Source organism: Rana temporaria, chromosome 6, assembly GCF_905171775.1.
Source record: "Rana temporaria chromosome 6, aRanTem1.1, whole genome shotgun sequence".
NCBI classification, from domain to species: Eukaryota; Metazoa; Chordata; class Amphibia; order Anura; family Ranidae; genus Rana; species Rana temporaria.
Window position 1 is genome coordinate 20,931,047 of NC_053494.1, and position 14,146 is coordinate 20,945,192.

The 14,146-nt window shown below is 42.9% G+C and overlaps 1 protein-coding gene across 2 annotated transcripts in view; it reads left to right on the plus strand.

Moving 5' to 3' along the window:
- Positions 1-13,627, plus strand: part of LOC120943238 (melanin-concentrating hormone receptor 1-like) — a 36,018-nt gene extending 22,391 nt beyond the window's left edge. Inside the window, exons 3-4 of one of the 2 annotated variants that reach the window (XR_005750276.1) lie at positions 8,001-10,109; positions 13,231-13,627. Coding sequence is in view for 1 of the 2 variants with exons in the window: in XM_040356432.1 (XP_040212366.1) it covers positions 8,001-9,040 (1,040 nt within the window). In the remaining variant the exon portion in view is untranslated. Of the gene's footprint in view, positions 1-8,000; positions 10,741-13,230 lie in introns of those variants that run through there. The other variant, XM_040356432.1, reaches the window with a different exon arrangement.
- Positions 13,628-14,146: the final 519 nt, after the last annotated feature.

The following is a 14,146-nucleotide window of genomic DNA, read 5'->3' on the forward strand; positions in this document are numbered from 1 at the left end:
GTCCAGGCAGAATACATAGTTCCGTTACACCATGTTAAGTTCCCGCGTCGAAATTTGAATTTTTTTTTTTTTTGCGTAAGTCGTCCGTGAATCGGAATGTACGTAAGTCCCGTCTAAGTTAAAAAAAATGATGTCCTAGCGATGTCATTTAGCGCAATGCACGCCGGGAAATTTCGGGACGGTACATGCGCAGTTCATTCGGCGCGGGGACGCGCTTCATTTAAATGAAACACGCCCCCTACCCGCTCAATTTGAAATCCGCCGCCAGAAATACACTACTCCGCCGTAACTTACGGCGCTAAATTTTTGAGGATTCGAAAGAACGCCAGGTAAGGTACGGAGGCGTAGCATATCTCTGATACGCTGCGCGGGTGCAGATCTATGTGGATCTGCCCCTCTATTTTTTCAACAAAAAAATTTGCATTCTAAACACTTTTTAATAAAAAGATTAAAAAAATAAAATAAAAAAAAAACTTGCAATCTAGAGCAGGGGTCTCCAAACTTTCTAAACAAAGGGCCAGTTTACTGTCCTCCGGATTGTGGCCAGTGAGAGCAGAAAATGCCCTAGTGTGGGAATAAACAATTGACTTGTGCAAAGCGTAACAAAAATGGTTTTGTCTCATTTTCATTCATAAAATGCATAATTTTGTTCATCACGCTGTAACAGACAAAAAAAGCGCGAATCGTCTTTTACTAACAAAGAATCAGCTAAAAGCAGCCCAAAGGCGAATAGAACTTGCCCTTTAGAGTGCCGTTGTACGTGTTGTACGTCACCGCGCTTTGTTCATAATTTTTCAAAAACGATGGTGTGTGGGCAACGTCGTTTTTAATGATGAAGTTGGAAAAACTTCGTTTTTTGAACATGCTGAAAAATTTCATTTTTTTTCATGCCGAAAAACGACCGTGTGCACGCGGCATTAGGCCTCTTCCACATGAGGCCGACTCCGTCGCTACGGAGTCCGCCGGCTCAGCGGGAGATCTCTCCGTGGATCTCCGCTGAGCCGGCGGATGACAAGTCCCTCTCTGCTCACTGAGCGGGGAGGGGCTTGTGCAGCGCCGCTGTCTCCTATAGAGAGATCTGATGAAAACGGATAGCATGTTCGTTTTCATCAGATCTCACCTGATCCGATCCGCCATGGACGAATGGGGACGTATCGCCATACGTATGATTTTGGCGGATCGGATCGGGTCGGTTGTCAGCGGACATGTTTCCGCTGACATCCAACACTCCATAGGATTGCATGGAGCGGCCGTTCAGGTCCGCCTACAAAACTGACAGGCGGACCTGAACAGTCCGACCGTGGGAAAGGGGCCTAATATTCGTTTGTTACGATAATTAATTGTTTCGTTTTTGGATAGTTTGTTATTTATGTGTATATAGATATATACAAAGTCCTTTGTTTATTGAATCCATTAACACACACTCAATGGCAATGGGGGTTATTTACGAAAGGCAAATCCACTTTTCACTACAAGTGCAAAGTGCACTTGAAATTGCACTGAAAGTGCGCTTGGAAGTGCAGTCGCTGTAAATCTGAGTGGTAGATCTGAAATGAGGGGAAGCTCTGCTGATTTTATTATCCAATCATGTGCAAGCTAAAATGCTGTTTTTTATTCTCCTTGCATGTCCCCCTCGGATCTACAGCGACTGCACTTCCATGTGCACTTTCAGTGCAGATTCAAGTGCACTTTGCACTTGTAGCGGCAGATCCACAGAAGAATTACGCCGGCGTATCTATTGATACGCCGCATCATTTTAAAGTTCCTGCGTCGTATCTTTGTTTTGTATCTACAAAACAAGATACGACTGCATCTGGGCTCGATCCGACAGGCGTACGTCTTAGTACGCCGTCGGATCTTGGGTGCATTTTTCCGGCGCCCGCTAGGTGGCCTTTCCGTCGAATTCCGCGTCGCGTATGCAAATTAGCTAGTTACGACGATCCACGAACGTACGTCCAGCCGGCGAATTTTTTTACGTCGTTTGCGTTCGGCTTTTTCCGGCGTAAAGTTGCCCCTGCTATATGAGGCGTAATCAAGGTTAAGTATGGCCGTCGTTCCCGCGTCGAATTTTAAATTTTTTACTTTGTTTGCGTAAGTCGTTCGCGAATAGGGATTTGCGTAGAATGACGTCGCCGTCGTAAGCATTGGCTACAAAACAAGATACGACTTTATCTGGGCTCGATCCGACAGGTGTACGTCTTAGGCCCCATACTCACGAGCAAACATGTCTGCTGAAACTGGCCCGCAGGCCAGTTTCAGCAGACATGTTTGGTCGTGTGTGGGCGCGAGCGGGCCGAATTCCAGCAAACATTTGCCCGCCGGGCCTTTTCCCAGCGGGCAAATATTCCTGGACTTGTTTTAAAACAGCCCGCTGGAATTCAGCCCGCTCGGACATGTACGGTCGTCAGTACAGACCTACCGTACATGTCCAGGCGCCCGCCGTCCCTCGCATGCGTCGAATGACTTCGACGCATGCGTGGAAGCATTTTAAAGGCGGGCCGCCCACGTCGCCGCGTCATTGTCGCGGCGACACCGCGTCATCGACGCGGCGACACCGCGGACACGCCCCGCGTATTGTTTACGCGCGGACTTCTGTACGATGGTGTGTACAACCATCGTACAGAAGCCCTCTGGCAGACATGTATGGTGAAAACGGTCCGACGGACCGCTTTCACCATACATGTTTGTCCGTGTGTACCCGGCCTGAGTACGCCGTCGGATCTTAGGTGCATTTTTCCGGCGGCCGCTAGGTGGCGTTTCCGTCGAATTCTGCGTCGCGTATGCAAATTAGCTAGTTACGACGATCCACGAACGTACGTCCGGCCGGCACATTTTTTTACGTCGTTTGGGTTCGGCTTTTTCCGCCAGTACTTTTTACGCCGCCAAAGATACACTACGCCGGCGTAACTTACGGCATGGATTCTTTGTGGATTTGAAAAAAAAAAAGTAAGTTACGGCGGCGTAGTGTATCTTAGATACGCTACGCCCGGCGCATAAATGCGCCGCTGTACGTGGATCTGCCCCTACAACTGGATGAAGCCTGAACAAGGATGGTCCTTCTGGACAGAAAATCAGATGAAATCATTGTCAAGGGTAGTACTGTTATCTCTCTGAGAGGTAATAAATACCTGGAAGTGTTGCACTGACACATCATATAGCATGCTGCGTGGAGAAATACATTAAATGATTGGTCCACTTTAACACGAATGCACGACAATGGACGAGGGACAGCCCTTAAATTCTACATCACATTCCAATAGGCTGATAAACTGTAATTTAGAGCCTATAGTGGGATCCTAGCCCAGATCTTTCTGCTCGTAGATATCTGCAATACAATAAAAGTCACGCTCCGCTACCAGACATGGCGCACAAACAAGCTGTTTATTGATTGTCCTCCCAGATCAGGATCAATATCCCTGACACAAGACTAATTCAGGTCTGGGATGAAGACGAATGGGGCTTCTAACGCTGAATGCAAATAAATTGTTCAATCATTTCAAGATTATTAAATGTAGCCTCCGGCGTTTCTGAGGAACGCTGCCTACCGCCAGAGATAAAAGTGAACCTGTTGATAACTCAGCTGAGATTATACAGTCTTTGCAGCACTTGCCGCAGGGCACTTCGGAGAAAATAAACCTCTATTATGAGCACTGATGCAGTAAACATTAACACACATTGCAGCATTTAAAACTGAAATAAACACCATTTAATGTACAGGGTGGGCCATTTATATGGATACACCTTGATAAAATGGGAATGGTTGGTGATATTAACTTCCTGTTTGTGGCACATTAGTATATGTGAGGGGGGGAAACTTTTCAAGATGGGTGGTGACCATGGCGGCCATTTTGAAGTCAGCCATTTTTAATCCAACTTTTGTTTTTTCAATAGGAAGAGGGTCATGTGACACATCAAACTTATTGGGAATTTCACAAGAAAAACAATGGTGTGCTTGGTTTTAATATTTTTTTTTAATGTAACTTTATTCTTTCATGAGTTATTTACAAGTTTCTGACCACTTATAACATGTGTTCAATGTGCTCTCCAGTGACATGCAGCGAGTGCTACGCTGTGGGCTCTTGCTGAATGAAGCTAGGACAGCCACTGATGTTTCTTCATTAGTGACAGATTTCATGCGTCCACATTTTGGCAAATCCAACACTGAACCAGTTGTAAATAACTCATGAAAGAATAAAGTTACGTTAAAACCAAGCACACCTTTGTTTTTCTTGTGAAATTCCCAATAAGTTTGATGTGTCACATGACCCTCTTCCTATTGAAAAAACAAAAGTTGGATTCAAAATGGCCAACTTCAAAATAGCCGCCATGGTTACCACCCATCTTGAAAAGTTTCCCCCCTCACACATACTAATGTGCCACAAACAGGAAGTTAATATCACCAACCATTCCCCTTTTATTAAGGTGTATCCATATAAATGGCCCACCCTGTAGTTATCTATTAATTATTAACTAGTGTAAGTACATAGGGCCAAATTCTCAAAAAACCTGCCTAACTTAACTTTCAGCAGTTAAGTTACACAGGCGTTAAATTTCTACCTAAGTGCCCGATCCACAAAGCACTTACCTAGAAATTACACGCCGTGTAACCTAAGTGCCTCCGTCGCAAGGCGGTCGTCTGATCGAGGGGGCGATTCCTATTTAAATGAGGCGCGCTCCCGCGCCGGACGTTCGGCGCATGCGTGTGACGTCATTTTTCCCGACGTGCATCGCGCGAACGTACTTTACGCCGGGCTTTGTGGATCGCAACGGGACAATAAAGTTGCGTCGAGTAAAAAAAAAAATACGCGCCGGGATTTTTTTTTCGAAATTTAAAAAAAAACGCGGCGATCGAAAAAAAGGTTTGTTTTTACAAGGTCTAAACAGTTTAGGCCTTGTAAAAGCATCCCTAATTTTACGCATGCAAAACGTAACTTACGCAGAAAACACAAAGCTAAAAAGCTTTGTGGATCTGCCTAAGTACTCATTTGCATACGCAAAGCGGCATTTCGACTCGAAATGCCCCCAACGGCGGATGCGGTACTGCATCCTAAGATCCGACAGTGTAAGTCTATTACAGATGTCGGATCTTATGCCTATCTTTGGAAAAATCCTTCTGAGGATCGTTTCCAAAGATAGCCACAGGGATACGCAGGCTGAACAGCAGTTCCGCCTGCGTATCTCCTTTGAAGATTTGGCCCTTAATCTTTTGTTTTGGCAGCATTAGGGGCCAATGAGGTATACTGAATTCACACACTGGCAAGAACCGCGCTGGTAAGAGAAGAGAGGAGAATTAAAAGATGGACATGCTCATTAATCTGCTGTTTCCGGAAAAAATTGGTTTTAGATAACATGTACAAAAAGTAAAATATCAAGTATATCGGAATATATGGCATTAAAAATTGATATCTTTATTTAATACATCAAACCATAAAAAGGAATCTATTCCCAAAAGTTTACGCGTTTCAGCCTTCTACATAGGCCTTAGCCTTAGTCTTAGTCAATAATAATTTATGACTAAGGCCTATGTAGTGGGAAGAAACATGTAATTTTATTGGAATTGATTATTTTTTATGATTTGATGGATTAAATAAAGACATCTATTTCTAGACGCCCTGGTGCCGGACTCTGGACATCCAGTACTACGCAGGGCCGCCATCAGGAATTTTGGGGCCCCTTACACAGCTTCAGGTATGGGCCCCCTGGAGCCGAGAATCGGGGGAGGGGTGCTGCCACCGCAAAATAAGAGGAGGGGGGAGTGGTGACGCAAGTTCAGAAGTGGGGGGGGCACGAATGCCGGGCCCCTTAGAGGTCGGGGGGGCTTTGGGTGCTGACAAAAAATTATAAAAAAAAGGGGGATACCACCGGGCCCCTTAGAGGTCAGGCTTTGGGTGCTGACGAACAAAAAAATAAATAGGAAGGGGTAATTCCTGCTTCTTTGTCCTAGAGGAGCACACCACAAGGATACTGAAAAATAAACCTTTCCTAGGAGAAATATTCACTTTAATACCGAGCCTTTAAAAAGGGTTTTTATTGGCACTGGTCCCAAATGGTGTACACTGATCTATTAGAACAACTGATTAAATTTGGGTTTACCTTTGCTGTACTGCTGCTGTCTGTATAATTTCATTACGCAGTTTTCCAGTGTACAGTATAAAAGTAAATAGCTTTGTTGACCAAACCACTTAAATTCCTCTGTAGATATATGACCTTTAATGAAAACTAATAAAGTAAGGTCTCGGTTAAATACGCCACATCCTCTGAAGCTGCCTTCATTAGCTCCCTTAGAACCATCACTGTGAAGCGCAAGCACGTTATTTAAAGAGCTATAAACTAGGAAATGCGTTTGAAGTACTTGAGCGCTGCTATGTGTATGAATAAAAAATTCCCACTATCCTCAATTGCGAACAGCTGCGACCATTGATTAGTGGCCTCACACTGAAGTATTAATGATAATAGTAAATAAATGGTGCGCTCATTCTAATTATTTTGTCCTCTGTGAAAACCAACAAAAAACAACAAAAAATATCATGAATAAGAAACAGTAACAAATTCCGCCAAACTTCCTTCTTATGCACCTATATACTCTTTGACCACAATCAGTGTACTGTGCTAAACAGAAACTACTAAACGAAATGTATTTACAATCACATAATAAATGTCCATATAGTGATTAATAATACTTCAATCGTGACAACAGGTAAACAGGTGTTTCATCCGCATGCAGTTTACCCCTGTTCCAATCCGTGCCCAAAATCGTGATCTGTTTGTGGAAATATATATATAAACCTCCACCAGCCACCTTGATTTGAGTTGGCCGCTTACCTTAGGGAATGACCAGATTTGGTCAAATAGCATATTTTTTGTTGTTATAAATGATGCTCTGATCCTGTATCTGTCCATCTGATGTAATCTGTCTCACCACCAATCTCCTGGTAAGGTACAAGCTAGATGCACACCTAGCATTTCCCATTTTCTTAACGAAGAACTTCATAAAAAACAGCAACCCCCTACATCAGATGACACGACGCAGACTCCCTGCAGCTACAACATGTCCTCCTCTCTGAGGTCTCACTCTACTCTGCTGGTAACAACCTTTTTAACCTTAGGTCCTTGACAAGGACACATGACAACAATTTAAAGCAGAGCTCCAGGCTCCTTCATAAAACACTTAAAGTCAGCAGCTACAAATTCTGTAGCTGCTGACTTTTAATATTAGGTCGCTTACCTGTCCACGGATCCTGCGATTTTGGAATCCCAAACTATTTTTCCATCGCTCTTGGGTGCTGCTGCCGCCATTGCTTGTAAGGGAAACCAGCAGTGAAGAATTGTGGCTTCACAGCCGATTCCCTACTGCACATGCAGGAAGCGTACTGCCCTTTCTGAATAGCCCGGCGGTGGGGGAAGGAGAAGTCGGCCGATCTTCCAGGTGATCTCTTCCGCGGCGAGATCACCGGAAGTGGGAGCAGGTACCTGTCAAAACCAGGTACCCGCTCCCTCCCGACAGGTGCCAAATGTGGCACTGGAGGGGGGAATGAGGCAGATAAGCAGAGCTTCCCCTTTTGGGTGGAGCTCCACTTTAAGGTTGGAGGAAAAGAGGTCTAAACTGAATTTTGGGACAGGTAAGTATTAAGCTGTGTGTTTCACAAGATGCTTTCCTTTCCAAAAAAAGACAACAGGTCTCCCTAACGTGTAAGTAAACCCCCCCTATCGTTTTTAGCCAAGAAAGCTGCCATCTTTGCCACTGTTTAATCTACAACTGCCATGATGCTGCACATGTGATCATGTATGACACCAGCCATTGGATGGTTTGACAGTTTGATTGAGAGCACAACCACGTGCCGGAAATAAAACTGTTTTATGGATGGGTTTACTTCCGCTTTAAGGTATCTATTTTGCACTATTTTGATCTACTATAGTAAATTAATTAGGTTGTTTTTTCCTATGATGTGTGATTATTTCAGAGGTTCCTATTAAATTAATATTCCTATTTCTCTCTCCAGTGTTCAGTAGAAGACAAGAACACAGCAGCATTGTCCTTCCCGTCATCTTTGGCATCATATGTTTAGTGGGCATCATTGGTAACTGCATCGTAATCTACACCATCAACAAAAAGCCAAAAGGGAATCACAACATTGCAGATATCTTCATAGTTAGCCTGTCGGTAACTGATCTCCTCTTCCTCCTTGGCATGCCCTTCTTAATCCACCAGTTGTTGGGAAATGGAATTTGGCATTTCGGGGGCACCATGTGCACCATCATCACTGCTCTTGATGCCAACAGCCAGTTTGCAAGCACCTACATCCTCACTGCCATGTCTGTTGACCGATATCTGGCCACGGTGCACCCTATTCGCTCTTCCTATGTGAGGACCACTTGTGCAGCGGCCATGGTTATCCTGCTGTTGTGTCTGTGTTCTCTTATTACTATCATCCCAGTCTTCATGTACACTCAACTCATCGAGCTTCCCGATGGCAACGCTGGATGTGGCATAATCTTGCCCAACTTGTCTATTGACATTTATTGGTACACTCTCTACCAGTTCTTTTTGGCGTTCGTCATCCCACTGTTTATTATCTGTGTGGTCTATATCAAGATCCAGAAGCACATCTCCTGCATGGTGGTCCCTCTGCCACAAAGGAATTTCCGTGTGAGGTCCAAGAAGATTACCAGAACATCTGTTACAATCTGTTCAGCCTTTTTCATTTGCTGGGCACCTTATTACATTCTTCAGCTGGTGCACCTCAAAGTTGAGCATCCAACGGTGGTGTTCCTCTATGCCTACAATGTGGCCATCAGCCTTGGGTATGCCAACAGCTGCATAAACCCTTTCATTTACATTGTGTTGAGTGACACTTTCAAAAGACATTTGATCAAGGCTGTGTGCCCAGGACAACAGCTAAGAAGGAACGAGCGGAATGCCACTAGTGAGGTCAGCCCATCTGTTAGAATATGCTCGGTTCCAACTCAGGAGACCTCCTTAAGTATGATGTACTCTCACAACATAGACAATTTTATCTCTCTCTCTGTTTCAGTTCCATGAATGTAAAGCAGCTGCTGAAAGATCATGATGAGATATCATATCTTAAAAACAGCATATGCTTCTATATCTGGACCTCAGGTGGAGCACTTTTAATTTGTGGGGTTGTCAAGCTGCTAGATAGGATATTCATCCTGTTGAAATCTAAAAAGCAAAACTTTTACTGGGTTCTGAGAATGAGTGGCACAGCAACAAGATTAACAAAGGTGAAAATGCTACCTGAACTGCGGGAATGAGGTGGCAAGCCAGCTTTCACTTTGATCCAAGGATAATTGTCACTTCCTCTTTTCATAGCACAGATAAAACCATCATTCTGACATCTTTGTCATGCTAACATGCTACTCTGCCCTGGCTTAGTATGAATATTTGTGATTATCCATAATGCAGAAGTATTACAGGTTGCAGGCCCAAAGGAGCTCAACTGTACCCCGGCACAGTACAGTCAACAAAGTTCTGCAAAGCTAGCACACCAACATCTATTACTTAAACATAAAAATGTCAAGCATCTGCGGCCTAAAGGACCAAAGAATAACTAATGCGTTGCTTAATTTTTATACGGGCTGGTATAGTACTTGTTGTTTTCATTTGCTACAGTGTCAACGCTCATTGACTGGATATATGGATTATCAAGTTCAGTTCCTGACGTCGCCAAAGGGCCACGCATTGCACTCTGTATATGTAATACCATAAAAAAAACTCAAAGATTTCTAACTTAGTACCAGAGATGGTCAAAGATACAGGAATGATTGGAGACTATCTGCAGGACACAGTCAGAGACTATGGACATTATACAAAAGATTGCTAGAAATCACTGCCATTACAGCCCATTTTGAAGTCAATGCTCTCACATTTCTGCTCCCTACAGCCCCCAGGAATATAACTGTTCACACATTTGATGTTCCCCAAACAAAGATCCAATATAAAATATCAGAGGTAAAAAAAAAAAAAAAAGAGGGGAATTGATAGCACAAAAGAGAATGTAACAGAACTGAACCCCACAATGAAACTAGCAGGGAACCAGTTGAATGAATAATCTTCACCTTGACTTGCAGTTCTGGTTCTGGCTGTGTAGGTACCATTCTACAGTGCAACAGTTTTTGAGATTCAGGTACTGTGGTCTCATGCAACAGTTCTTGTAGTACACATATGATTCTACAAAAAGGACTTTCCCTGCTTTTCCATATAGCGTTGCAAGATGTTCCTTATGTCATGGGTCAGAAGACACAGAACCACACACACCCAGGAACAATCCAGTTCAGTTTTGCTCTAATTGTTGCAGGTCACATGCTGATCAGGTCTGAGCAGAAATTTCGGCAGGGGACAAAGACTGCACAACAAAGACCGCAAGTTGTGCATCGAGGTTCTGTACGTACAGAATGGTAAATCTATGTGATCATTCTACAGATAACTGCATAAAATGTAGACAGCTCTACTCAGACTGTTGTGACAAGGAAACATTTCCATTATATACTGTCCTTCAAATGTCTGTACAGGCACAATGGAACAAGATAAGAAGTAAATAATATTAAACAATGCCTAATTTATTTTTTGACTTGCCTTCAAGTTTGAAATGTGGAAGCTAGATGCAAAGTATAATTATAATATACAGTACACTATTTTCATCACCTAAACTGTCACTAAACCCACATCATAAACAAACTATCAATAAATGGTGTATTACATGCTATTTATACTCACTCAGTCACTATGAGATTCATTTTCTGCATTCTGTATAAAACCTGGTTGATCCTGCTGTTCCCTATCTCCACCTTTTGTTCATGTCCCCAATTCAGCTAGAGATTTTGGAGCTGTGGTGACAACTCTGCACATGCTCAGTTTTCAGTGTAGCTCATCTGCTTTGCTGATACCAGACCACATACCCTTTTAGCAAAGTGTGATCATTTGAGAGGGGTTTGCCCAAAAAAAAAGTGGGCTTTTTGCCTAAAACACTTGTGTCCAATGAAGACTGTACTCAGGGTCGTCTTTAATACTGATTGGACCCTGGGCAACCGTTTTCTTGGACCCTCCCAAATCCACTTATCAACTATTTGCGGGCTCAAGGGGCAGCTGCTTTGGGCCCCACAACAATGACTGGGCCCAGGGGCAGCTTCCCCCTTTGCCCTGTGTTAAAGACAACCCTGACTGTACTACCCCCTTTAACAATAAATCACGACACAGGCACACTTAGTGGCAAAGATATTACTATTAAAAAATAATTAAAAACGCATACATTGCACTTATAAAGAATCCTCAGCCCACAGGCACAAACTGTCACTTAGACCCGATCAGGAAAGTGTAGAAGATGATAGAACCTTATCTGAGGCAAAAGTCAGCATTTCAATTTGGAAAGGAGCACTTACAACATACCTCCTCTGATCATCATTTCTCTGTGCAGGTCCCCAACACCACTGATGCATTTTGGGGCTAGAAGCAGGGCTCTTAGGCCTCGTACACACGACCGAACATGTCCGCTGAAACTGGTCTGCGGACCAGTTTCTGCAGACATGTCCGACCGTGTGTAGGGCCGACCAGACAGTTTTCCGGCCTAGCGGACAGGTTTCCAGCGGACAAAAGTTTCTTAGCATGCTAAGAAACATGTCCGCATGGAAGCATGTCCGTCGGACATGTCCGATGGTTAGTACGACTCATCGGACATGTCCGCTGGGCCGAAATCCCGCGCATGTGTCGAAGTTATTCGACGCATGCGTGGAAGCATTGAACTTCCTGGGTCGCGCACGTCGCCGCGTCATCGTCGCCGCCACGTCACCGCGTTTTCTGTCCGCGGGGATTTTGGTCTGATGGTGTGTACACACATCAGACCAAAATCTGCCAGCAGACATGTCAGATGAAAACGGTCCGCGGACCGTTTTCATCTGACATGTCTGATCGTGTGTACAAGGCCTTAGACAATGCAGGATCAGAGCTCACTATAGACAAACATCACATTTTCAGTAATGATTAAAAGGTTTAAGCAGCTCAAGTCCACCAACATTTGGATAAATATAGGTTGATGGAATGTCATTTTAACTGGGTGATTTTTGGGTAACTATTTTCTGAATTTCCACTAATTTGGCATAGAGTGAATGCTCATTATCGGATCTTGGGAGAATCTTGGGCAAATATTACGCAAAGTCTTTAATTAAGGTACTCCTATTAGTTAATATATTTTCTCAACAAAATGACACCTTAAATCCCCATTACTGCTAGTAGGGGCCTCATTACTGGACTGCTAATAGATTGGGGGTAAAACTGAATATGTAATACCTTCCAGTCTTCATGTTTGAACTAAATACCTTCCAGTCTTCATGGTTGAACTAAAGGCAAAACTTATTTTTATTGTTTTGGATAATGTAAGGGAGGGTTACAATCTATGTCAGATTTCTTGCCATCTTTGTTCCACTGGAGAGATTTTCTTTCACTTCCTGTCCCATTTTCAAAATAGGAAGGGAGGAGATCCCTGGCTGCCACCAGACTCACCAGAACTAGTGCTCCCAATGTAAGATTTCCTCTGTATTACTGTTCTGGGGACAACCCAAAATTTGGGATTTTTCTTTCACTTTCATTGTCGCTGATAAAGGAACACAGGACAAATAGAGTGAGTGAAAGTCTCTAACAGGTGCTGCAATAAATAAATAAAAACACAACAGAGGTTCTAATCCCTCTTTATTCTATCCTAACTACTTTTAGGCTCCATTCACACCTATGCAGTTTGCTTCTGAGCGTTTCTATAGTGCTTTTTTGCATTAATTTTTTATATTGATTTTACCACATTGTTGCTGTGATTTGTGTTTTTTATGCTATTTTTTTGGGCAGATTAAAAAACGTAAATAGCCCTAAAAACTCACTACATTCTTTTCTGCAGCTTCTCCATTGAAGTCTATTGAACCAAAAAAGTACCTTTTTAGCATTTAAAAAAGTCCCTGAATCTTTCCAAAAACACAGAGGCACAAAAATGCATTGATGTGAATGTGTTTCATAGGAACCCATGTTAAAAATAATGTCCTCCATTTCTGGAAAAGGCAAAAAGCATGAAAAAATGCACTGGTGTGAACTGAGTCTAATGCCTGCATGGCGAAATAAATCACAGGGTGCTGCAGCTTGCAATGGCTTTCATAAAAGAGAAGGCAGTGATTTCAGATTTATTATGTTGTATCCATTATATATTGTGTCAATATGAATTTTCTCTTTTGCAGTTATATTGCATCTTGTACGCTGGCTGAAACCACCTCTGCATATGTTGTGACATTTGAGCATTGTCAAAGCAGGTGTCATGGAGTTGCTTGTGCCATGGAGGTCCGAATCACTTAATGTAACATACCAACAGTCCATACAAAGATATTTGTACACTGTGAGAGGTTCTACTGTCCAAAAATGTATGTTAATATTTAAATTGTTAAACTTTTTTTATATGAATAAAAAGAGAGGTTGTTGTTGAGTTCCACCATGGAAAAAAAAATTGTGTACGTTTATTAATGTTAAAAAGAAAATGACTTTCCAGGTTTGGAGGATACTGTATATAACAAAATATACACAGTACGATGGTCTGCTTATCAGCCCCCTACCCACCTACTGAATGAAAAATATAAAGTGAAAGACAAAAAAAAGAAAAATAAAAAAAAATTCTTATGTAACCTCTTTCCCATGTCTTTCTTTTTCAAATAGCTCTTTACTTCAATTTGTAACAGCAATAGTAAAAACCCATGCCTAAGCTTATCAAGCCAGGATCAACCTATATATACAGGGTAGCCATCACACATTTTGGGGCCCCTTACACAGCTTTAGACAGGGCCCCCCTAGAGCAGAGAACTGGGGGTGCTGACGGAAAAAAAAAACAAGTGTAATCTCTTCTCTCCTGACGCAAGATTTGAACCGATGCTTTTGTGTACTAACCATCGGTTTTGACCAATGGTCAGCCGTCCATCGGTTCGATTTTAAAGCAAGTTCTATAATTTTTGTCCGAAGGACAACAGACCACACGGTAGGTTTGGACCGATGAAACTGGACTTCAGGCCGTTTTCATCGGTTTGGACCGACCGTGTGTACAAGGCCTTAGAGATCATTAATGGCAGCCCACATATTTGCTTAGTACACGTTTCTTTTAATCTTTGT